The sequence below is a fragment of the Eleginops maclovinus genome, chromosome 24, assembly GCF_036324505.1.
Source record: "Eleginops maclovinus isolate JMC-PN-2008 ecotype Puerto Natales chromosome 24, JC_Emac_rtc_rv5, whole genome shotgun sequence".
Taxonomy (NCBI): Eukaryota; Metazoa; Chordata; class Actinopteri; order Perciformes; family Eleginopidae; genus Eleginops; species Eleginops maclovinus.
In genome coordinates this window covers 10,201,982-10,227,260 of record NC_086372.1, presented here as the reverse complement: position 1 = coordinate 10,227,260, position 25,279 = coordinate 10,201,982, and the positions used below count along the sequence as shown (strand labels likewise).

At 44.3% G+C, this 25,279-nt stretch overlaps 1 protein-coding gene and 1 long non-coding RNA gene across 2 annotated transcripts in view; one reads left to right on the top strand and one right to left on the bottom strand.

Moving 5' to 3' along the window:
• The window catches only part of LOC134861097 (diacylglycerol kinase zeta-like), a 59,875-nt gene that overhangs the window by 8,744 nt on the left and 25,852 nt on the right, over nucleotides 1-25,279 (top strand). The window contains 23 exon segments of the mRNA XM_063878107.1: nucleotides 12,760-12,868; nucleotides 13,230-13,325; nucleotides 14,780-14,857; nucleotides 15,232-15,294; nucleotides 16,594-16,650; nucleotides 16,908-16,976; nucleotides 17,059-17,130; nucleotides 17,210-17,326; nucleotides 17,464-17,535; nucleotides 17,688-17,786; nucleotides 17,864-17,946; nucleotides 18,038-18,098; nucleotides 18,264-18,311; nucleotides 18,313-18,378; nucleotides 18,577-18,714; nucleotides 19,244-19,322; nucleotides 19,444-19,499; nucleotides 20,977-21,039; nucleotides 21,170-21,243; nucleotides 22,061-22,172; nucleotides 23,578-23,664; nucleotides 23,841-23,953; nucleotides 24,149-24,249. Coding sequence (XP_063734177.1) covers nucleotides 12,760-12,868; nucleotides 13,230-13,325; nucleotides 14,780-14,857; nucleotides 15,232-15,294; nucleotides 16,594-16,650; nucleotides 16,908-16,976; nucleotides 17,059-17,130; nucleotides 17,210-17,326; nucleotides 17,464-17,535; nucleotides 17,688-17,786; nucleotides 17,864-17,946; nucleotides 18,038-18,098; nucleotides 18,264-18,311; nucleotides 18,313-18,378; nucleotides 18,577-18,714; nucleotides 19,244-19,322; nucleotides 19,444-19,499; nucleotides 20,977-21,039; nucleotides 21,170-21,243; nucleotides 22,061-22,172; nucleotides 23,578-23,664; nucleotides 23,841-23,953; nucleotides 24,149-24,249 — 1,913 coding nt within the window.
• Nucleotides 9,265-12,910, bottom strand: LOC134861102 (uncharacterized). Its single transcript, XR_010165368.1, has 2 exons — nucleotides 12,708-12,910; nucleotides 9,265-10,270 (listed from the first exon to the last, which is right to left on the bottom strand). It is a non-coding gene; the product is annotated as an uncharacterized LOC134861102 (long non-coding RNA).

Here is a 25,279-nt window from a genome sequence, read left to right as displayed (position 1 = left end):
CATTCCCAAGGTTGAATTACAAATAAAAACCCCCAAGGGAAACGTAGTGATTGTTCACTGTACACACACACATCCCAATTAGTATCATTTGAACCAATAAAACCCTCTGCCATATATTGATGAAATCAATAAAGAAACCCCACACAACTCAGGAAACACTATGAGAGTGGACTTTCTTTGATCATTTTACGATAGTCTGCGGTTGCAGACCACGATTGGTTGTTTCCGTGAACAGATGGAAAAATGTATTGGGGACAGCATTTTCTCCTTTCCTCTCCCAAAGGATGGTCCCTACCCTAAAGGAGGTCATAAGGAAGAAAAATGTACATTTGTAGGCAACCAGAGACTGTCCCCCCTCCCTAAAATATCTGCTGATATTGAAGTGACAGCGCCCTCTGGTGGTTAGAAGAACTGCTGGTGTGTACACAGTTGGGTTTGAGCTTTTGTGATTCGCATTTTGAGGAAATGAGCCATGTTTTCAAAAACACTGTAATATACCTTATGCAAAGTCTCAGGGTTTGCAAAGTGAAGTCAGGATTTAAGGCCTAACTGGGTTCTTCTTATGGGTTTGTTTATGTTTCCTGGTCTCTACACCAGACAGGGCTTGAAATCAGCTAATGAGAGGATACACATGACTAGGAATAAACCTCTCCAGATAAATACAGAGGAAACCCTGTGGACATGTTGGAGGGACTGAATGCCCATTGTGTGGATGTCAGCCCCCTCATGTGGAGAAATATGAAGTGTGTGTTGGTGATGCTTTTGCCAGAATGTAATTTGGAGTGACAGTTCTCCTCTGGGTGAGATGTTCCTTTATGACCAGCAGAGAAACACTGCACTTCACTTTCCCTCTCTTCTAAATGACATCATTCTGTTCTGGCTGACGTTCACATTGCAACGCTGCTCCAGTTAGGTTCCAGCCTCCTGTCCAGGTGGAGGTGTGTTTACTGTAGCTGGTTGAGGAGACCAACGCACTGCGAGGAGGGGGAGCAGGTCAAACTCTCATCAGAACATAGATGGTTGATCCCCTCCACATGTCTCAGGCAAGATATCCAACCACAAATGCTCCATAAATTGTGTGAGTGAGTGTGTGTGAGTGTGTGTGAATGAGATCAGCCTTGTATTGCAGCCTGACCTCAGGGCACGTGTGTGTAGATGTTGGCATGTGGTGTGAAGTGCTTTCATCACAGTGCTGGATAACAGCATGTGTGATTTGAATGAAAAGAAAAGTTCATTTTTTTCCAACTATGGGCGTTCCCTGTCATTCTAGATTAACGCGTAGAAAAGTGTATAGTGTAGAAACAGAGCACAGCAAGTCCTCCAGGGGGACTTCATGGAGCCCTGTGGTTGTCTGTGAAATACTCCACAGAATACTCCACAGGAGACAGACAGCTGAAAAACACACAGATACACACACATAGGAGTCACTTTGCACCTTTTGGTTGTACACTGTGACAGAGCACAGGACCTGCAGCAGTCAGAGAGAGAGACTTTCAGTCAGGCAGGTGACAGGGCAGCTAACAGGGAGGACCTGCTTTCAGTCATTATCCACTTCCTGGTTTTAGCCGGACGGGTAGTAGAGGATCAGTTTGTGTTTACGAAAGTGTGTGTGTAGCAGCGTGCAACTCAGTTGTGTGTGTGTGTCAGTGTGCGCCTCACATGGAGTGTAATTAAACTCAGCAAGAAACCAAAGAAGAAGAGAAGGAGGAGGAGGGGGAGGAGGAGGAGGAAGAGGAGGAAATGAAACAGTGTAAAGTTAGTTAAAAGAAGACAAGAAGAACAGAGGGTGGAGGAGACAGAGGAGTGAGACAACAACAAACAAAGAAGAGTGAACAGTGACACAACCCTGGACTACACTGCTGACTGTACTGCTGCTGACAGAGGAGACATGGAGAGGAATGCTGGGGATTATCTCTCCCTCAGGACTCAGCTCTAATCTCTACACACACACACACACACACACACACACACACACACACACACACACACACACACACACACACACACACACACACACACACACACACACACACACACACACACACACACACCTTGTTTGTCTTGTGCAAAGACCTTTGGCATGTGGATTATTGACTTTGCAGCCTCTGCAGGGTGGCCATTTTTGAAGTCTTGGAGCAGTTGAGGTGTAACACATTTCTGAATGGTGGTTCGACTTAAAACCTTAATAATACAACTGTTAGAATTCTTCATGTGTAGAATTTTTTACACCGTTATGCTTTAATTACAATACTCAAGAAGAACTCATAGTTGCACTGAGTGTAGTGCTTTGAGTGCAGCTCTGTAAATATCCCAGCTTCAGAGGACTTCTTTAAATGTCTCGTGATTGTAAGAAATATTTCCTACTATGACAACTTCAAGACGGAGTGACGTTTCCATTTGCAGCTCGGTGATTTAGTCGAGTGCTTCCAGAACAGTCTGAGGATTTTTGGAACTGGGGATATCCAGAGATACAACTTTCCTTTCCAAGACATTTTGAAAGAACTCGCCAGAATCACAGGTGTTGTGTTGAAATGACAAGTGACCACAGGAGGTGAACATGTCTGTCATGGACTCTGACCTGGGGCCTGACCTGGGACTTGGACCTGAGGCCTGCGGCGCTCCTGACCTTCAAAGGGAAGACGCAGAAGGAGACGGCTCAATAATAAAAGGAGGCGATGGAGAATTCAGCTCTGCATCCTCTTCCTCCATTTCATCTCTGCCCTCCTCCTCCTCCACCCTGCCCTCCTTCTTCATGTCGTCCCCCCCGATCTGTGTGGAGGCAGAGCAGGAGATCCTGACGGGGTGCTCCAAGTCCTTCACTGGACTCAAGATCTTCACCAGGAGGTAAGACTGTTAGAGAGGGGTGTAACAGCTCCCACTGACCAGCAGAGGGAGCCATTGGCTTGGACTCTGCCCTGACCTGGCACACACGCACGCACACACACACACACACACACACACACACACACACACACACACACACACACACACACACACACACACACACACACACACACACATAGACCCACATTGACCCACATTTCTAGAAAAACAGGTGACACAGGTTTCATTACACTTTATTTAAACACACCATGTTTCCCACACAGTCAGGGCAGGATTCTGATGTGTGATATGGGGTGATAGCGAGTGAGTGTGTGTGTGTGTATAACCTTGCCAGTGGGTCACTAGTCATCATGTGGAGAGGGGACATGATTCCCACGGCAACGAGGGCCCCAGTCGTCATGCCAACAGCAACAAAGATGACAGTCGTGTCCTGAGCTTGGCGGCCTATAAACACTGCAAGGTTTATCGGGTCCAGTCTTTAAGGCCGGAGTGTGTGGAGGTTGCTAACAGTGTGTGTGTATCAGAGGACGATCATGTTTTGACTAAATCATTTGAGTGAAGTCCTGTATCAATGTCACTCGGTTCTTTCAAAAATAATTCCTAGAATCCTGCAATGGTGTGTGTGTATCAGTGTGTCCTCTCCTCACACCTGCAGAGTGTGTGTGCGCCCGGTCACAGTGCACAGAGAGGATGTACCCCACACTCTCTGGGCTGCTTCCTCTTCCTCTCAGCGTGTGTGTGTGAACAACATTTCACGTTCAGGAAGTACACAAAGTTATTTTAGTCCTCTCTTTCTCTCTCTGGGCCACACCCACTCTCTCTCTCCCTCCCACACTCCCTCTCCCCCTCCCACACTCCCTCTCCCCCTCTCTGCTCCACATCTGCTGTCAGAGCTCAGCACAGTGCAGTGTGAGCCCGACACATAGATACTCGGATGGATTCGTTTCTCCGCCTGCATCAGGTCTGCTTTCTTATTTCAAATACTCATGAGGATATTGTCTGAGAATAGATGAATCTTCTACAAAGTATTGCATTTAGCGAGGCTGGAAGAACTCTCTGTGTTTAACTGTAACGTGTAGAATCAACAGTTTAACCTGGGTGAAAGTGACCTGAGTAGTGCTCAGTGAGGGTTGGTAGTGAGCGGCTGATGCAGTGCTGTGCTCTTCTCAGTTTCCAGTCAGACAAAACGGGGGGGGGGGGGTCCTCCAGGAAGAATTAGGCTCGCTCTTGCCACCTCAGTGTTTCCCACAACTTCAGGTTTCGGTTAGTGTTAACAACTGGCTAACAACTCCAAAAACAGTGTGAGGTGTTGGTGTCCGCAGCATCACCTCCCCTGCTCCCCTGTTTGGGCTCTCTGCGTTCATACTGCTCTGTTTTGGTTCCCTCTTATCGTTCTTGTAGTTGTTTCCAGTGTGTGTGTGGGGGGGGGGGGCAGCCAGAGAGTTCTGTCAGCTGAGTGGAAACAGAGCTTACCTTTGCAAAGCTAATGAATGTAACTCGCATTGGCTGGACGTGTAAACAGGAAGCTGTCGGACCACTGTGCAGCTGACCGAGTCCCAGTGTTCTGTTTTTAGATGACTTTCATGAGGCCAAAAAATAGCTTTCCCACTCCAATAGGCTCACCCCACAAAGGTGAGAGCCTGAGACAGGTTTATGAGTTATATTGTTTAACTATCCCTTAAGGTTTTTATTTCTGGAGTTTAATTTAGCTGATGATGAGCTGAAATATCTTCAATGATTGATTGAGGACTTACTTTGGTTTTGGTTAGGGCTTCTTACACATCATCTTGGCTGTGTTATTGAAATAAACAGAGGTGCAGCGGTTATGATTAAGAAGACCTGTGTGTGTGTGTGTGTGTGTGTGTCTATAATTCTGGTTATTATGCTGACATGAGGGCTGCTGTTTAGACCTTACACATGTCAGCATGGGAGAGAGGCGGCTGTTTACCCTGCACACACGTCGAGGAAGGTGCTGAGCAAGGGATTGTGTGTGCAGTTGACGTTGTTGGTGGGTTCCTTCTTTAGAACAGTGTAAGAGGAATGCCTGGGGGGGCAGATCTCAACAGGTTCCTTGCGGCTGACAACAGAAGGGAGTTAAACGCAGCCTGCTGTCTGTCTCCTACACGCTCCATTCATACACCAAACCTCCACCGATTGAAGAAAGTATAGCCAGCGGCAAAAAAGTGCAACAATAGGCATCTACACCGTTTACTGTCGTATCAGCTGTGCTTGATTCAAGATGGCCTTCATTATTAATCCCAGTCTTTTTTTGTGATCTAGGAATCCAATTAGCGTATTTGAATTAGTGTGATTACAATAAGAGTTCAATTATAAATAAATGAGTAAGAACAGGGCCGTACCTCTCGCTGCCTTTCCTTATATGTTGTGTTTTCTCTTTATTTCTTTTCATGTTTATGATTATTCCTATGCTCTTTTTTTTCTTGGATCTGCACCAGATGTGTAATTAGTCGTCACACTCTTGGCACATGAGAGGAAACCGAACAGCTGGATGAGGTTCACTGCCAGAGTGTGATACTCATGGAAGAGTTTAGTTCCTCGCTGTGGTCGGGATGGTGAGCAGAGAGTGTCAGCCAGCTGCAGGAGAGCATGATGCAGGCGTGTAAATGAGACGTGTCCTGTCATGAGCTTCCCTTCACTGACGTCTGTAGTATTTAGACCACCACGGTTCATGTACAGACACGGCAAAAGTATACAAATATGAATGACGCTTTAATATACCTGGTGTGGCGTTCCAGGTTGACAGTGTTACAGGAGGGTTTTTGTATTGCTGTGGTGAATTGGCTGATGACTCACAGAGCTGCTCCCGGGTTTTTATTCATCTACACAGGTTCTATTCATCCGTAACATGACACCCAAGCTGTAGGGGCAAGGCTCGGCTGCTGACCGTGTTCTCCTTTGTTTACGTGAGAACATGGCAGTAATCGGGACGAAGGTGGCCAGCAAGTTTCCTCTACTCGTAATCAAAGGAATCCCCCCCCAGAGACAAAGCCTGTGGATTCTAGCTCTGCCTGCATTGCTTCAGACAGCTCTCTCACATTAGAGGAAAACCACATTGCTCCGTGTCTCTGCACTTCACCATTTTTCATGTAAATATTTAACCCAACAGCACATAGCTCTGGGTAGTCCCCCCCACACACACACTTAAAACCTCTCCCCACAGTTGTTCATCAGCAGAGCTTTTGAGCTTTTCCTTCCTAAGCACAATTATTCCAACACCTGTGAGTAGTTGTGTTGTTACCTTTAGCATACTAGCGCTCAGATAGCATCACAGAGGTTGTACACAAAGCCCTCTGACCTCCATGACTTGAGGATAGTTGCAGAAAAGAAATGCCCCATAAGCATGACCTTCCATGATCTAACCATGTGTGTGTTTCTGTAGCGATGACCATGACGGTCCATTAATCTCATCCAAGTTTAGGCTCTCATAGGTATTTGACAGAAGTCTGCTCCCTCCTGTTGAGCTCTATAGGTCTGAAAAAGGAGACAGGGAGATGCCTCCACATGCAGTGTTTGATGTATCAGTTCAGCCAAACAGAGAGCGCTATGCTGTGATGAGAACACGCACTAAGGTGGGTAATACTCTCGTCTCATCCCTTTATCACGTTGCCCCGATATGGTAGGGGATTATCATTGAAGAAGGCAGCAGTTACATAACAGCAACACACAGACACCCACACAGACACACACAGTGGGGTAAACACTAGTCCTAATATAGTTAAGATGAAAAGATCAGAGGAGGATGGATAGGGCAGATCCGAGATAAGCAGGTTTATAATGTCTCCGCTGCAGTTGTTGCCCCTTCTAAAGAAAAACTACAGAAATCCTTCCATCTCATCTCAAAGCTTCCCTTTCAATAATATTTTGGACACATTTCCGTGTCTTCGGATCCCGTCAGTGTTAAATGATATTGGTGAAACATTACTTTGGGTGCTGTAAAAGTGCCTGGGGATGTTTGGCAAAGTGCAAAGGCCAAGGTTATGATCATAAAGCTGAGCATTAAACTGTTATGACGTGTGGAGTCCCCCAGGGCTCAATTCTTGGCCCACTATTCTGTACATGCTTGCCTTTAGGTCAAATCACACATGCAGTCAACATTGTTTATTACATCTATGAAGACAGCCCTCAGAGTGGCTCTCTCTACAGTCTGACAATGCTAAGAGCAAGTGAATAGCTAGATAAATGCCATTTAGTAAATAAAAATAAGGATTTAGGTCACAGAGAAGGAAAGAAGGTGCGGTATTGCTCAGGTCCATTTCAGAGCTAAGGGCCAAGTTCTACATCTTGTTGTTTAATAATTGAACTACCTGTCGCAGAAGTCTATGTGCCAATTTCAGTATTTGTTTCTGCTTGTGAAAGACTCCCTGATATATTCAATTATCTGATCTAGCGCTCAATGGCTCAATGTTTCGTCATAAGTCGGACAGATGGAGGATTTTACGCATTTACATTCATACACGCTTACACACACACCTGACATGTACTATCTTTGAGACATATTTACATGAGCATCCTTATAGTTAGCATGTGATCATAACTGAAAACATTCCGAATGAACTGGAGTAGAAGAAAACAGCCTTTCAGCCCCAATACCACGGATAATCATAATTACATTTGTATTTTAGTTTTGGTTTTCAATCCATTTTCTCCTTCTATTTTCAGCTATGTTGTTTTGGTCTCTAATTTCAGAAGTTCTCCTTTCCATAGGTTACATTTTGGTCGATTCGATTCCTGTCTGTGTGTTTGTGGCTTGTATATTGAACAGGAAATCAAAGCGTAGTGGGGCCACATTCCAGAGGTGGACCTCCTTAAATCCTCAGCGTAATAGTTAAATAATTATGATGGCTTAAAATAAACTGTATATGACTTCAGACTATAGCTGTCGTGTGTAGCTTTATCAAAGCCATTTACCACTGTGACGGCCCCTGACCTTTTGTGACGGAGCATTATGAGACGGGATTGTTTAATGTCAGTGGTGTGGGGGGGGATTAAGTGAAGCGTGCAGCTTTCTGTTGCTGAGGCTTCTCTTAGATGAGATTTCCTGTTAGAGCGATAGTTTCGGTAGCAGAGGTCTAAGCAGCTCACTCTTTTATCCTGCACATCTGATGTCTTGTGTTACATGATATTCTATTCTGTGGGAGTCGGTGACAACTCCGATCACATGTCATGTTTCCTGTCTGCTTCTCGTACAGGCTCGTCTGTCGGGCTGACAGTTGGTGGTGCTATGGTCTGTAGCCCTGACTCACCTCTGTGGTAAAACTGAAATACAGAACACATCGTCTGTTTGCTTTGTTTAACCCACAAGCTCTTTTTAGTTATAGCCTTCAACTGTCTGATTCCCCGCCAAGAGGTGGAACAAGACAAAGAACACTGTGACAAAGTTAATGATTACAGAATTAGTACTTTTTAATGCAAAACTGCGCATGTCTGACAGGTCCAGTCATCGAGGGCAAACACATGTTTATGCAATGCCAAAGGCCTTCGTGGAGGTTCATGTGTCGGTGTTATTTTGTAAGGGAAGTCTTAAAGAAGTAGATCAGTGTCCGTTTTGGATCATGTCCTTATGAAAGACTGTGCTCAAACATTGGTGATGATGGCTGGTTGTGCAACTCATCTGATATGATATCTGTCCCTCTCTCGCTTTGCAAACCCTTCATGTCACTTGAAGCCGCCTGCAGCAGGCAACTGACGGACAGTAGCACGACACGCATTTACTTTTCCAGACATGTCCTTTCAGTCCAAGCCCGATTGTCAGTATAACTAAATCGATTGAATGAACTTTGTATTTTGGATGTTATTATCATACTGCCTTCAGGTGGAGAAAAGTGCGCCCATGGCACACTGACATGAAGAGTGCTGAGACCCAACCCAGTGTGTGTGAGTGTGTCGTGTGATGAGTGCTGGAGTCGAACAGCAGGCTGAGCTGCTGAGCAACAGTCTTACTAGTTTTAGTTTGCAACCAACATAATATTAAGTTTCAGAATGATTTTCCTGCTCAGCATCTCTCTTCACTTATTCTTTAACTCTTCTGAAAGTAGCTCAACATTAGTGATTGAAAGATCCTGTCACAACTAGTTCCCAGGATAGTGTCCGTACTCCGTCTTATATGCAAGAGAGGGCGTTTCACGATCAGAATGCATACGCTGTATGTCTTCTTTGGTGAATTTGAGATGTGGGTGAAACTGAAAGGGCAGGAAGGTGTGAAACACACAGAAAGGGAGTCAAAACAATTTCCAAAAGGAAAACAGGAAACAGATGAACTAAAATCTGGGCTCTTGGCACCTACTGACTGAACTTTGACGACTTGGGATACGTTGAGGAAGCGGCACTGCATCAGGAATTCATTGATCTCACTGAACAGGATGATTAAAGCATGGGAATAATTCAGGATGAGAACGTATGTTTTGTAATGGAAACACTTTAATGGTTCAACTAAAATGTGCTAAGTGTTTATAGACATGTTCATGAATGGTCACATGCCCTCTATAGATAATCTATTGGGCATGTGACAAATGCTCTAACAGTCTTTGTAGGCTCTTAGTACGTTTACCTTTCAGCTATTTCATCATCATCCTTTGTAAGAAAGGGCTTGTATCAGTAAAGTTTGTTGAATAAATTGACAATGCCATTTAGGGAACATCTTTTAAACAGAAAGGCCTGTTTGTCCCTTCAGCATTTCTAAAGGAGGACTGGAACAAAAGACAAGAGCTCATCAACTATCATGGATACAGTCTTCTGTTGTTGGGATCTTAAAGCATCATCAGAAGAGGGAAGGGGAAAGGCGATGCTATGTCCTTTAACTGAGTACAGATTTTTAGATGCCAGGTATCATTTTTAGCACCTTCCATATCTGCAGACATGATGGATTTCTTCTTCCGTTACCGTCAGAAGAAACCGAAGCATGGCGTTGCTCTTCAGACCAGTAAAGCCAGGAGGCGCTCTAGTGTGGGTCTGCCCTCTGCGGCGCTGGTTCAGTCCAGACGCTCCTCGGTGGGCCTACCTCCGGTCTGTGCTGAGCAGCGCCGGCGCCCCAGTGTGGGTTTATTGGTGGCTAGTGGACAGAGGCGGCAGTCCATTATAGAGGTAGGTAAAACAAACACAAGTGAAGCAGAGGGAGGATCTGAGAGAGGAACCGAGAGGGCAGATGGAGTCATCATGAGAGGAAGGCGGGGGTTTCAGTATAAACCTCACCATGCTCATGGTGGCATAGAACGTGGGATGGCACTGCGATATCGACGTCCTTCTAGAATAAAATCTATTGAATCTCATTTACTTGGATCCTCCATGTTACTTGCGAGTGTAGTCCAGATGGGTAGAGAAGAGAAGGAAGATGAAGAGGGAGTAGACACCTCTTCCTGTTCGGAGTCCGATCGAGAGGAAGGGAGTGATGAACGAGCGCAGGACACATCTGGAAGAATACAAGATGTGAGCTTGAGGACCAGACATTGGCACTTAGCCCAGGCAATCCTTAAAGAGAACATTACGCCCCGCCCCTTACTCCGCCCCCCTCGCTGCCTGAGACGGAACTCCTCCCACTTCCTTCCAGACTCAGCTTATGGGGTCTATGGTCGGTATAATGGACGAAGGTCAAGTCAAGTTCAATGGACGGAGAAGCGGAAACAGATCCAGACTTCTACGACCAGCCCAAGCCTGGGTCAGCTGGCCTCTGGGGGGCGGAGCACCGAGGGGGGCGCTGCTCCAACACACAGGGCCCACCATGGCTCTACTCTCCAGAAAAGCACCTCTTCACCACTAGGGGGGGCCGAGGGAACCATGTACTATGATCCTTATCTGGAAACATGGGAGAACTTCCTGTCGTATGTACCACACACACACACACACACACACACACACACACACACACACACACACACACACACACACACACACACACACACACACACACACACACACACACACACACACACACACACACACACACACACACACACGCCTCACTCACACCACAGTCTGTCCTTTTTTTAAGTATTTGTGGAATTCAAACCAGCTGCTCCTTGTATTCACTGGCTCACAATTTCCTATATCACAGGTTGACCGTCATATTACAATGAAAACTAATTTACCACTCATGTTTGCTGCGAGAGAAAGAGATTTATAACATGCATACCTTACGTACATGATTTTGTGTCTCAAAGTATCTTAAAAATACCCATACTTCTATGAAATCTGCTGATATTCAGAGTCTACATTATACTGTGTGACTCTCTGACCCGCAAACATGTCAAGTTAACACAAAAGATGATCATGATCTGAGAGGCAGATAGCCTTAACTCTTGCTTATGAAGCTCTAAGGAGATGGATATCTGAGAATTTGATGACAGGGTATTCCTTTCCTTTTCTTTAATGATGTCATAGAGTTATCTCATCTCCTCATTGCAAGCATTTTTATTCCATGGAATGCACAAAGCAGTTGAACAGGTTTTATTTTCCAATCCATCATGTGTGAAAAAGAAGCTGCTTTTTCTTCTTCTGTTATTTTCACAGTGCCTTTTTATCTTATTTTCAGACTCTGGTTTGAGGTAATTTCCCTCTTCCTTTTCGGCTATTTGCAGCTTTAGATATGTCATTTAGATTTCTTCCAAAAGTTTGAACAACTGTTGTTTAGTCGAATCAATGGAAAGCTTGTCCAGACAATATGCTGTTATGGGAAATATGCAGAACTATGAAAATGTCTATACATATCGAGACAACCAAAAATAACTCTCCACTTCCCGTTGAACTTCACCATACAAATATCCTGAAAAGCAGGGTGGTGCTGTGTGGAGAGTTTTCCTCTTCTCGCTACAGGCCACATGCATGCTGCTTTGCTTTGTGAATGGGTTGCAAGTGTGGATATGAATGGATGTTTGTCTATATGTGAGTCAGTACTGTGTCTTTTTTTGTTGCAAATTCTGTTGCACAGTACTGATAATGGGGAGAATACACTTGTGGCTTGGTCCTAATGCATCTGCCTAGTAGTGTATTTACAGCCGTATACTTAAAAATGCCCAGTATTTGATATATTTTACTAACCCAATTTCATGCTTTTATTTTGAAGGCTAATTCTCTTGTTAGCTGTGTCTCCAGCTAACAATTTCCAGGAAATAAAGCCATTAAAATATAATCAGAGATACCATTAAGAGTCACATTATCAAATATCAGAGCTGCTAGCGGTTAGCTGCTAGCGGTTAGCTGTTAGCTGTACGCTGCTAGCGGTTAGCTGCTAGCTGTTAGCTGTTAGCTGGTCTGCTAGCTGTTAGCTGCTAGCTGTTTTCTGTTCGCTGTAAGCTGTGAGCTACCAGCTGCTAGCTCTTAGCTGTTAGCTGTACGCTGCTTGCTGTTAGCTGGTCTGCTAGCTGGTTGCAGCAGGTAACGAGGTGATGCTGACTTTCTTCTATTCAGTAACAATGAGTATATGGCGGATGTAAATGTAACATTATTATGATTTCTTCAAGTGTACTTATTAGCAAGACACTATATACGGTTATTAAAAGGAGATATTTTCTCAGCGTATATATTTTAGGGATTAATGACTATTCCAAAAGCATGTCAAGTTAGGCTGCATGATATGTATTGTTTTGCAATTGGTTTTCCAGAATTGTGACATTTTATTATTTATTATATATTTGTATCGATATTGCCTCCTTAATTTCTGGTATCCTGATTCCCATTTTACACACTGCAACATATGTAAATCTACGGCACTAACATAAGAGATCATCCTCTGAAAGAGTGGGCAGGAAACACAGGATGTAATGTTTGATCCGTAATATTTCACATAATTATTAGAGTTTCTCATTTTAAACTGTTTCAAATCTTTGTGACAATGGCAGATGAGAACTCACTTCCATGAAGACCTAGGAGCATTCACAGTTGTGCGTCTCTTTGTGTTTCCAGGAAAGCCATAGCTAAGTCGGGCCTGCACACCCTGCCCTGCCAGCCCAGCACGTCGTCCCTGAACAGAACCGACCCAGAGGCTCTCATCCGCAGCACTTTGGACTGGACTGTGAGCTGACACACACACACACACACACACACACACACACACACACACACACACACACACACACACACACACACACACACACACACACCTTGTCTGAGCTTCACAATCACCTCATGCCTGCAGCTCAGCAGCTGTGACCTCACACAGCTTACACTCCCTCTGGGCTGTTTTTTCTGTCAGGAAAACAAGTGTGTCTCTGAAATGTGTGTTTTGCCGATGAGACAGTGTCCTCATTGAAGAGACGGCTGAATAAGTAAACTGTGCACGCATATTATTAACATCTGTATTTAAATACCTTTGTGAAACACAGTAGTGGAATGTACCTATCTGTTCTCCTGTGTGTCTCTCTGCCCCCCCGTAGGACGCAGCTCAGTATGGAGATCATATCTGGTTCGAGACCAATGCATCTGGAGACTACTGTTATGTGGGGGAACAACACTGTATAGCCAGAGCACTGGTGGGTGTCTCCTCTATCCCCCCTCTCTCCTCTGTCCCTTTGTGTTCTCAACAATTATTTCATTACCGATATATTTTATGCAGTTGATCCGACATGGTGTATATGTGTCTGCGTGTTTGCATCTCAGAAATCTGCTACAGTTTTTCAGTACCCATACCGAAAGAAACACTTGTAGAAAGTTCACGCTCACATGAGTCACACAACAATTGTATTGGTGTTGTTCACACCATCGAGGAGAAGCCTCATCACGGCCCACCTACAGTCTCTCAGAGGCCTCAGTGTGATGGAATAGCTGTCGCATGTAATTTGGTGTTTCCCCCTGTAGCTGACCAGAGACGATCTCTGGTGTCACATGTGAATATCCTCATCCTCTCTTTCTCTGTTCAGCCTCTGACTGCTGGGCTCTGACCTTTGACCTTTTCCCAGCTGCTGTGACCGGTGTTCACAGAGAGTTGATGTTATTTCCAGGGTTCATTCATTTCTGATGTTTTTAAAGGAAAAATAACAAACAAATAACAAAATACAGTTTAAAAATCAAGCATATATAGAACTACTTTATAATATATATATATATATATATATATATGACAAAACACATTTAAAAACAATAGAAATAGTGCAAGAAGAACCAGAGTAGAATAAAGTAGTGCAAGAAGAACCAGAGTAGAATAAAGTAGTGCAAGAAGAACCAGAGTAGAATAAAGTAGTGCAAGAAGAACCAGAGTAGAATAAAGTTAATGTTACAAGACTAGAGTTTAAAGTGCCAGAGCTGTGCAGTCCTAGAAGAAGAAAACTGATTTTATAGCTTGTATATTAACTATATTTATTCTAATTATATTAAACCTTACTTTATTCATAATGAACGCCAGTTTTCTTCAATTGAGGTCACCAATGAGACACCACTAAAACAATTAAATAGCTCATTCATCACACCTTCGGGACTTTTCTGATGAAAACCATTCCATAATATCCAGAAGAAAGGGCTCTATAATAGTGAAACATTATGTATGGGTAACATTTTAAACCAAAGACGGTAATGGGACTCTTATTTTAGATGACCTACTCCTGTTTTTGCAGTAACACCTTATGCAATGACGCTACAGAGATTAATTTCCAGCGAAAGGACTCTGGTGGCATCACTGCGGTCATATCGTGGTTTACTCATGTCGACTGGTATCACAGTCCATCACATCATAGATAAATATGATACCGCACAAGTCATACACCATCATCTCATATTCTAATTTCAGAACCAGCTTCAGCCCACAGCGTCTCTCTCTGCAGCACAGGACTGACCCCTGGTGGTCACTAATATAAATACTGCCTCGTATTTTTCCCATTCAAAAACATTTGCCAGCTGCTTAAGATCCTTAAACAAACCGAATTACTTACGTCAAGTCTCTGATGGTATGTATATGTTTCTGTATTTCTAAACTGCTTGTTTGTGTTTCTAGCAAAAGTCTGTGAGTCGCAGGAAGTGTGCAGCCTGTAAGATCGTGGCCCACACCATCTGTATCGAACAACTGGAGAAGGTATTTTCTCTCTCATGGATTCTAAATACTTAGACTCAGGGAATCTTAATCATCTCACCTTTGAATCTCCTTCACTGAGACTTGAAACAGAAAGAGGCAGCTGTAAACCTTCAGTCAGATAAAGGTGGAGAGGAGATGTGAGGCGGGTGTTTAAAGCATCTTTTGAAGGGACAAAAGGTGACGGAGGCTGGAATAAAGAAGGCTTGCATTTTGAGTTGTCAAAGATGAGTTTAAGACCAGACAGAAATGAAAGAGGATTACTTTAAACCCTCCGGCATGATGCAAGTCTAAAGTCAGATATATTTATTTTATTTCACTTCACAGCCATCACATGTACTGTTTGCACTGGTCTTTAACTCTCCCTCCTGTTCCAGTTCCCCAGCTCTAGAGCCATTCTGTTGGATGCCACCCTGCCCCTCAATGACCCAAACTTTATAGTGAGATACCCCCCACCCCCCAACCCCCTTTCTCTCCTCTCTCCTGGTGTGTCCTCAGTCTGACCACAGACAGGTGGTGTCTGGACTTCACTCCAATCCTACTAAAGAAACTTCAGCATGACATCTGTGCTTCCCTCAGGATGAGAATTTATCTGGACTCACAAGCATCTTTGTAGGTGGGGGGCTGCCACCCAAATAAAATCTCTTCATGGTAGGGGAAACACAGATAAAGCATGCATCGAGTACATTTTAAGAATTGGAATGGAGTCCGGGTCAGAAACACACCACATCTGTCTAACATCCTGCAGGGGTCCTCTCTTTCCCTCACCGTATGGTTGATCAAAGTTCTGTCCCTCCTCTCAGCGGGTAACGTCTGTCCTGTTGGTCTCTGAGATGTGAGGCCTCTCTGTGAAACACTCAAGGTGGAGGCAATCCTACCTCCACCTGTCTCTGATGATAGACACTTTAATCATCCCAAATTCACAAATGATTGCCACAGCAGCAGTGTTTTCAAGCATTACTCATGAGTTCAATGTTAAAAAGATAGAATAAGATACAACTAATGAAAGTGAAAGTTAACACCAACAGCAACTTTATCCTCCACATTATTATATTCACAGGGGAAAAGACATGTATCACTAGAGTATCTCAATAGTACACAATATAAATTAAAATGCTATACAATAGACAATTTCAGTAAGCAACAGAACTGTATAGAATATTCTACAGAGACAGAAACACGTTGACTTTGGATTATATATACATTAAATCACCTGGTGCCCAAAGCTCCTTCATAATATCAGCATAAAGAACTACTTTAACTTAAACAAGAAAAGAGAGGTCTAATTATTAAATCTCCAGCACTCCTTGTTCCTTGAACACATCACTGATATCATACAGCATATGATTCTACCATTAAGTTATATATCGTCATTTCATACATATGTTGATCTGTGACATTCCTCAGATCACTGTGTGTCTGTTTTGGTGGACATCAGTGGGTCTGAATTAAAAAAGACAAAAACTCTCTAACTGAGGTACTTAGTTCTTCATATGGTTCCTCTCCATTTCTCCTCTTCAAAATCAAACACTTATAAACGTCTTCCTCCTCAAACATGATCCACCTGCCACCCTGATCTCTGGAAATCACTCTGATCACTACTCTCTGTCCTGAAACTCCATGCTTCTCCCTGAACTATATCAAATACTCACAGAACCCAGGTGGGTTTGCAGCTGGAACTCAGTAATCACCTTTGTGCTGACACCGCCGACTCTTTCTCTACTCTTCCTCTGCTGCAGATTAATTTCAGGTGTAAACCGTCTTTCAGAGAATCCGGCTCTAGGAACATCCGCGAGGTGAGTTCTAGAAGCTCCTTCCTGCACTTCTTCAATGAACTCAATGAGAGAAATCTCTTTAATGCTCTTTGGTGTGTGTGTGTGTGTGTGTGTGTGTGTGTGTGTGTGTGTGTGTGTGTGTGTGTGTGTGTGTGTGTGTGTGTGTGTGTGTGTGTGTGTGTGTGTGTGTGTGTGTGTGTGTGTGTGTGTGTGTGTGTGTGTGTGTGTGTGTGTGTGTGTGTGTGTGTGTGTGTGTGTGTGTGTGTGTGTGTGTTCAGCCCGCTGTAGTGCGTCATCACTGGGTGCATCGGAGAAGGCAAGAAGGCAAATGTAAACAATGTGGGAAAGTGAGTGATCTCTTTCTCTATTGACTGATAACTGAACTGGGTTGGGAGTGATATTGATCAGCAGATGTCTTGTTGTGTGCAGGGCTTCCAGCAGAAGTTTGCGTTCCACAGTAAAGACATCGTGGCCATCAGCTGCTCCTGGTGCAAACAGGCTGTGAGTGTTTGGAAAGGCACTGAGTTGAACTATTCTACAGATCCCACAGAATAACATATGTCTTTATGTCTGTCTGTAGTACCACAACAAGGTGTCCTGCTTCATGCTGCAGCAGATTGAGGAGGCTTGCCCAATGGGAGCTCACGCTGCACTCATAGTCCCGCCCACATGGATCATTCGCGTCCGACGCCATCAGGTAACACCGCTCACTCGCTCTGATTTATATTGATACAATTACATTTACAGTTAAACCCACAAGTAAGATCAAGAGGTCACGTGTAGTGTTCATAATAAAGTTTGATCAATTGATGGATCACTCTCATGTCACTCCAGTCATCTATGAAGTCCAGTAAAAAGAAGAAGAGAGCATCGTTCAAGAGGAAAAGCAGCAAGAAAGGAGCAGAGGTCAGTCCTGCACGGTCATCTGGATCTCTGTTATTCTAAGGGACAGGATATGGGCTACAAAATATCCAGATAAGAGTAACTGTCCCAGGTTAACAGCCTGAAGGGACTCTGTTGTGCTGCAGATCTGAGCTCTTCATCTTCTTCTCTGACAGGAAGGACGGCAGTGGAAACCCTTTATAATCAGACCCATCCCGTCCCCGCTGATGAAGCCTCTGCTGGTGTTTGTGAACCCCAGAAGTGGAGGGAACCAGGTGTGTATGCCCGGCCAGTTCAACGGGTCAGTCTAGTCCCCATCTTCCAACGTTGATTGAGTTTCTGTGTTCGACAGGGCACTAAGATCATGCAGTCCTTCATGTGGTACCTAAACCCCCGACAGGTGTTTGACCTGAGCCAGGGAGGACCACAGGAGGGGTACGTTTCCACACACACACACACACACACACACACACCTACATCAGTGAACATCCTCTGGTGATTTCATTAACCCGTGTCCATCTTGTAGTTTGGAGCTGTATCGCCGAGTGCACAACCTGAAAATCCTGGCCTGTGGTGGGGACGGAACTGTAAGCACACACATGCATGCACACACACTGAGGACTTTTAATAAAAGATAATCTCCTTTTATTGTCTGGATTTAATGATTAATCAATGGCTAGATAAGCAGCATACACAGGTCTCCTGCTATCTGATATAATAACCCCGGGATCTCTGTATCTGTGTGTTCTCAGGTGGGCTGGATCCTGTCATGTCTCGATGAGCTGGCATTAAATCCTCAACCCTCCTGTTGCTGTGTTACCACTGGGGACAGGAAATGACCTCGCCAGGACCCTCAACTGGGGAGGGGTGAGAACAAACTGATCATTGCTTATTTTACATCCAGCGAGCCTGCTGTGCTTCCTTTGATTTGGCACTTAAAATATACACAATACATGTGTTTCTTAAGCTGTTTGACCATAAACGTCCATCTTTCTCAGCACAGGTTAAACCCTGTTTATGTGATCGTATACACACATGTTTAACGTACCTGTGCATGTGTTCCAGGGCTACACAGATGAGCCTCTGTCGAAGATTCTGTCCCATGTGGAAGATGGAACGGTCGTCCAGCTGGACAGGTGGAATCTACAAGTTGAACCAAACCACAGTGCAGGGGCTGAACCTGACGAACAGCAGACTGATAAGGTCAGCACACACAAGTACACAGTCTTAGTTGTTGTATCCAGCTGATCACAAAACTCATCGAATAATCTCCCCTTACAGTTAAAGTAGAGTAAGTTATACATAAATCGCTCCTAAGGTGAGAAACTGTAGTATGAAGTATATTTTAGTGGAGTTCCATTATCAGAGGAGAAACTGGTAAGAATAGGCTACTGGGTGAAAGTATGAATGAGACTGAATTGAGATGAAGTTATGTGATAAGGCCTTTCTATTCTCTGCCGATTATCAGTAAGACGGCATTACACTTTCTTTTATTCCTTATTTATCGAACAATCACACCTTTCTAGAAGTCGTACCAAGCAACAGGGGGAAGCTCCTCTTCCTTGTGTCAGAGTGGCTCCGAGTTAATTCCTGGATTTGTGAATACAGCCCCAGATGTTTATTGTTGGGCTCCATTCAAACAGAAACTCCATTTATTCTTATGAAAAGTTACGTGTGTGTGTGTGTGTGTGTGTGTGTGTGTGTGTGTGTGTGTGTGTGTGTGCTCTCTCAGCTCCCTCTAGATGTTTTCAACAATTACTTCAGTCTTGGATTCGATGCCCACGTGACTCTGGAATTCCATGAGTCAAGAGGTACATTCATATGAACCAATATGATCTAAATCACTTTAATATTGATGTGATTAAGATTATGGGAACATTTCAATGGGTAAATATTTATTCTCCTGATTGCTGTGTGTGTAAAATGTTTCAGAGGCCAACCCAGAGAAGTTCAACAGTCGTTTCAGAAACAAGATGTTCTACGCTGGGGTGAGTCTCAGCGTTTCTGTTTCATACTGATCCGATAAGAGGATCATAAGGCAGATTTTGATCGTCTGATATTGTCAAAATGTCCTCTGGCTCACAAATATTCAGGTAGCTGAACAAAAAAAGCCCCAAATTAGCCTCCTTTAGCTTAGCGGTGGAGACGTGAAGTCATGTGACCGTGCTGTAGTTCCTTTATAACCCAACATTAGCCTCCTTTAGCTTAGCGGTGGTGACGTGAAGTCATGTGACCGTGCTCTAGTTCCTTCATAGCCCAACATTAGCCTCCTTTAGCTTAGCGGTGGTGAGGTGAAGTCATGTGACCGTGCTCTAGTTCCTTTGTAGCCCAACATTAGCCTCCTTTAGCTTAGCGGTGGTGAGGTGAAGTCATGTGACCGTGCTCTAGTTCCTTCATAGCCCAACATTAGCCTCCTTTAGCTTAGCGGTGGTGAGGTGAAGTCATGTGACCGTGCTGTAGTTCCTTTGTAGCCCAACATTAGCCTCCTTTAGCTTAGCGGTGGTGAGGTGAAGTCATGTGACCGTGCTGTAGTTCCTTTGTAGCCCAACATTAGCCTCCTTTAGCTTAGCGGTTGTGATGTGACCTTGCAGTAGTGCTTTTTAGAATAAAATCTGGAATCCTTTAAATCTATGGCGTTACAGCAGGAAAGATTCAGTAAGATATGAAATAAGCACGCTTTAATAAGAATAAACCTAATAAGTAGAAACAGATAATTACACCATGGTTAAAAAGCAGCAGTATTTAAAAAGTGAACAAATGAAAGAGTGAAGACTGCAGATGGAACAGATCCAGCCAGACAGCAAAAAATCCATTCCACGAGATCGCTCATCTCTCAGACACATTTAAAATATTTCCGTTTGCTTTATTGTTCAGCTCTTATTGTCTCACGCCTGGATAACTGTCAGGAGATAAGCCGGCTGTCTGATAAATCTTCCAGTGCATCACATCTACGTCTCATTTTCCTTCTTTCACTACTTGTGAGTGGTTCTGCCCAATCTTCTGTCTTCAGTTTCTGCTTTCTCTCTTTTGGAACAGTAGTATCCTCTCCTGAGAAGGTTTGGCTAACAGTGGATCAGATTGGACTGTTTACTTCCTCCACTGTTCAGAGTGTGATCACTCTTGTTTACACAGCGGTGCTCTTCCAGCCTCTTTAATAAATGATTGCTCTGCAGTTCAATGCCCCGGGATGTTTCCATTCAGTAATAGGCGAGGGATATCATGCTCACGGGTCATTCAACAAGTTGCAAAAGTCCTAACCCGTCGACTGAACCCAGCGGTAACGGCAGCTTCCTTATTGGAGCAGAAAGATAGACTGGATTCAAACATTCAATCATAAAGATATGATGCAACACAGAGGCCCAACACACTTAAACAGCCTCCATGGAAATCCAAATGCTATCGCAGTAAAAGACAGTGTGTAGAACCTGTGGTTGTTGATTGACCATGTGTGTGTCTCCCACGCAGACAGCATTCTCTGATTTCCTGATGGGAAGCTCCAAAGACCTGTCGAAGCACATCAGAGTGGTGGTGAGTAGCTGTCAATCAAACTGTCAGTATAAAAGATATCTTATGGAGGCAGAGGGGGGGGGGGGGGGGGGTTTCTGCATCAGTAAGGTAGATTATTTATGGTTGTGGCTGTCCCGCCCCTCTTTCCCAGTGTGACGGGACAGATTTGACCTCAAAGGTTCAGGACTTGAAGCTGCAGTGTCTGGTGTTCCTCAACATCCCCAGGTGAGACTAAAACCACCCTCACTGTCACTGATACTATTTTCTATATCACGAATGATTAATCAACTCCTGAAAGATACATGACTGATCTCTATAGAGAAGAGGGATCAGGTACAGCCTCACAGAGTGGATGTCCGTCCCTCAGAGAAGATATTTAGCTGGCTTCAGCTGCAGAGAGCTCTGTAACCAGGCAACACACAGTCTATTATGGCCTGTCTCCCTGTTACTTAGTGAGCTACCAGTAATTGTTGACCGACAGCTGTTGTTTGTCACGTTAATCAGTGAGGATGACAGAGTAACGATGAGAAGCTGCTACATGAAAGTTTATGTAGCTCATAATGAGACTCACATCAGAAGCAGCTGGCCCAGCATGTGCACACATACCGGGAAGTTGACCCTGCTCAGAACCAGACTGTTTAATGTCCTATAGTCACGAAATACAGCAATGTGGGGTGTAAACAAATAATAATAAAATCACAATGAATCAACAATGGCTAAACCTGCCTATTGGCTCCTACAGATAGATTACATCCTGATCAGCTGCTCCTGATAACATCTGTGTGTGTTATCAGGCAATTACACCGCAGATCATATTAGCTCAGGCAGACTACCAGAATCAGGCTTGGCATCGGAGCTGGCCGAAGGTTTCATGGTGATTGGCTCCCACATCATCATCCAATCACATGCTGCAGGTTCCCTGACTCTTATCTCTAGAACTCTGATGCACACGCTGTTTGCTACTAACCTGACCCTGTCCCAGGTCTTGTTTTTTTTGGGACTGATGGTAGACATGATGGGATGTGTGTGTTGTGTTGTTTAGATACTGTGCAGGCACCACACCGTGGGGTAACCCTGGAGACCATCACGACTTCGAGCCTCAGCGCCATGATGACGGATACATCGAGGTCATCGGGTTCACTATGACCTCACTGGTATGTCATCCAGAGCCACAGAGAATGATTGATGTGCAACGGGAACACAAAGAATGTAATATATATAGCGTGTCAGTCCAAAAACGGTGGGGGCAGATCGACTGGGCAACAGCGATGACTTCAACTCCCTCCAAGGACATCTATGGGGTAGAGATCTGAAACTCTACCACGTCCACTTGGGACCTTGAAACGCTTTTACGGCATGCTTCATTGGCCCTGGCGGGTGATTTCTGGACTGGTCATGCTGAATTGACTTTCTAGAGGTTTCATTTTACAGTAGGCCTCCTTGCTGAAGGTACAGGTTATTAACATCCTAAAAAATCAAAACACAATAACAGCTAAAACCCCCATAAAGTCATTTTTAATGCCATTCTCACGGCTTCCAAATGTCTCCATTCCCTTTTGCAGAGAGAAACAAGACACCCGAGCAGGGATAAAGTTTCCTAAATGCCTTTATTAGTTGTGTAGGGTGACCTTTAGTGGTGTGCAAAAACCTGATTCTTTTCCTAAACACAAAGCACCGACGATTGAAATTGATTTGATCCATGACAGCATTTTTTTGGTTTCATGTGGGAAATTTGACATCCTCCCTTCTGGATCATCAAATGCTATAGAAAATTAGAGGGCCTGGGCATGTAGGTGGCTTCGTAGCAGTGAGGTCAGTCTGGAATGCAGGATTTATTGGGGTAGTGGTTACTGAAAAGGTAGCCTTGTTACTTTGGACGAAGATCACATCAGGCATCCACTTGTCCCCTTGGTGGTTTCTGTGGGATTGATGGCTCAGCAGTCTGTGGAGCATGACCCCTGTGGGGTGGAGAGCGGTTGCGGTGGAGCAGATGAGGGGAGTTAAGCACTTCAGGTCTTATCTCCTCTTCCACTTTTCTATATAATTCTCCCACAACACTTCACACCAGCTGTTACTATCGCAGTTCAGTTCTTCCCAGGTGCGTGTTCTAGGTCATATCAATTGTGTCTCTTGGTCTCCTTTGACAGCTCTTTTGTCTTGGCCATAGTGGATTGGAGTTTGACTGTTTAGGTTTGGACAGGTGTCTTTTAATGAAAACAGTTCAAAAAGGTGCCATTAATACAGGTAACGAGTGGAGGACAGAGGAGCCTCTTAAAGAAGAAGTTACAGGTCTGTGAGAGCCAGAAATCTTGCTTGTTTGTAGGTGACCAAATACTTATTTTACCGAGGAATTTACCAATTAATTCATTAAAAATCCTACAATGTGATTTCCTGGATTTTTTTTTCTCATTCTGTCTCTCATAGTTGAGGTATACCTATGATAAAACTTACAGGCCTCTCTCATCTTTTTAAATGGGAGAACTTGCACAATTGGTGGCTGACTAAATACTTTTTTGCCCCACTGTATGTCTGGAGTAATAACCGAGTGTGTGTGTACAGGCTACACTCCAGGTCGGAGGTCATGGTGAGAGGTTGAACCAGTGCAGAGAAGTCACCCTGACAACTACCAAACCTCTGCCAGTACAGGTACACACCGTACACACACGCTCTATACACATCCTGTACACACACACACTGTACACACACACACACACACACACACACACACACACACACACACACACACACACACACACACACACACACACACACACACACACACACACTCACACTCACACTCACACTGTGTTCTTGTGGTACAGGTGGACGGTGAGCCGTGCAGACTGGCTCCCTCTGTCATCACCATCAGTCTGAGAAACCAGGCCAACATGATCCAGAAGACCAAACGCAGGACCTCCCTGCCCCACCTCAATGAGTGAGTCACACACACACACACACACACACACACACACACACACACACACACACACACACACACACACACACACACACACACACACACACACACACACACACACACACACACACACACACAGTTTTTCCAGCCGTGTAGCTGCATTGAAAAGGAGAAGTGTGAACCTGTAATATGGATGTGCTGTGTGTGTGTCAGTCAGCAACCGGTGCCGGAGAGGCTGAGGATCAGAGTGAGCAGGATCAGCATGACTGACTACGAGGCTCTGCACTACGACAAGGACAAACTACGGCAAGCATGTAAGAGACAAAAACACTCTAACACGTCCACACTGTGTGTCCGCAGCAGTGCAAACGCTTTTTTACTCCGGCATGACTTCATCTGAAGAGCCACATGAGACCGAAATGATTTCTGACTTTAATCTCAGAAGTTTGACTTTTTTCTTAGAGTGTACATTTTTTAAGCTGTAGGCCTTATCCTCTTCTGAAGGTACACGTTATAACATCCTAAAATAAAGTCAAAATACACACATAACAGCAAAAACAACCCCCATAAAGTCTGATTTTATAATGACACATGCTCTGTACGGCTCTCCTAACTGTCAATAACCAATCTTTATCAAATCAAATACGAGCAACGATAACTATTACGACACAGAGCAGGGAATAAACAGTGTTCTAAAATGTCCTTTTATTAGATTGTGTGGGAGGAGTGACCTTTTAGATGGTGTACGTTTCAAAACACAAACATGAGTCAATGTATTCAGGCTGAAACACAAAGCACACGAAACAACTAACCAGAAAACAATAGGATTTGATGCCTGACAGCATTTGTTGTGATGTTTTGCCATGTAAAGGAATTGTATGGGCCTGCCCTTCTTTAACTTTGAAAGACTGCTATATGACTTAGAGAGGCCGGGCTCTGCAGCAGGTGGTGTCGTACAGTGAGGTCATCAGTGGATGGAGGCTCTTTATTAGCAATGGTTGACATTTGAAATGTCAATTGCTCCTTTTCTGAGGACGAATTGATCACATCAGATCAGCTTATTGTCCGTATGTGCTGGAGTCTTCTGTGGAGGAGGTGTGGAGGGCGGAGGGCAGCAGGTGATGACGCGGACTGACAGCAGCCTGTGGAGGCTGGAGAACAGCTGGAGGATTAGCAGGTGGAGCAGAGAGGGGGGGTCAACACTTACAGACGTCTCTCCATCCTCCTCTTCTCACTGCTGTGTTCACATCTTTATATAATACACACACACACACACACACACACGTTAGTTCATGTTAGTTCATAGTCCTTCCACAGGGTGGCGCTGTTACCTTGTACAATATC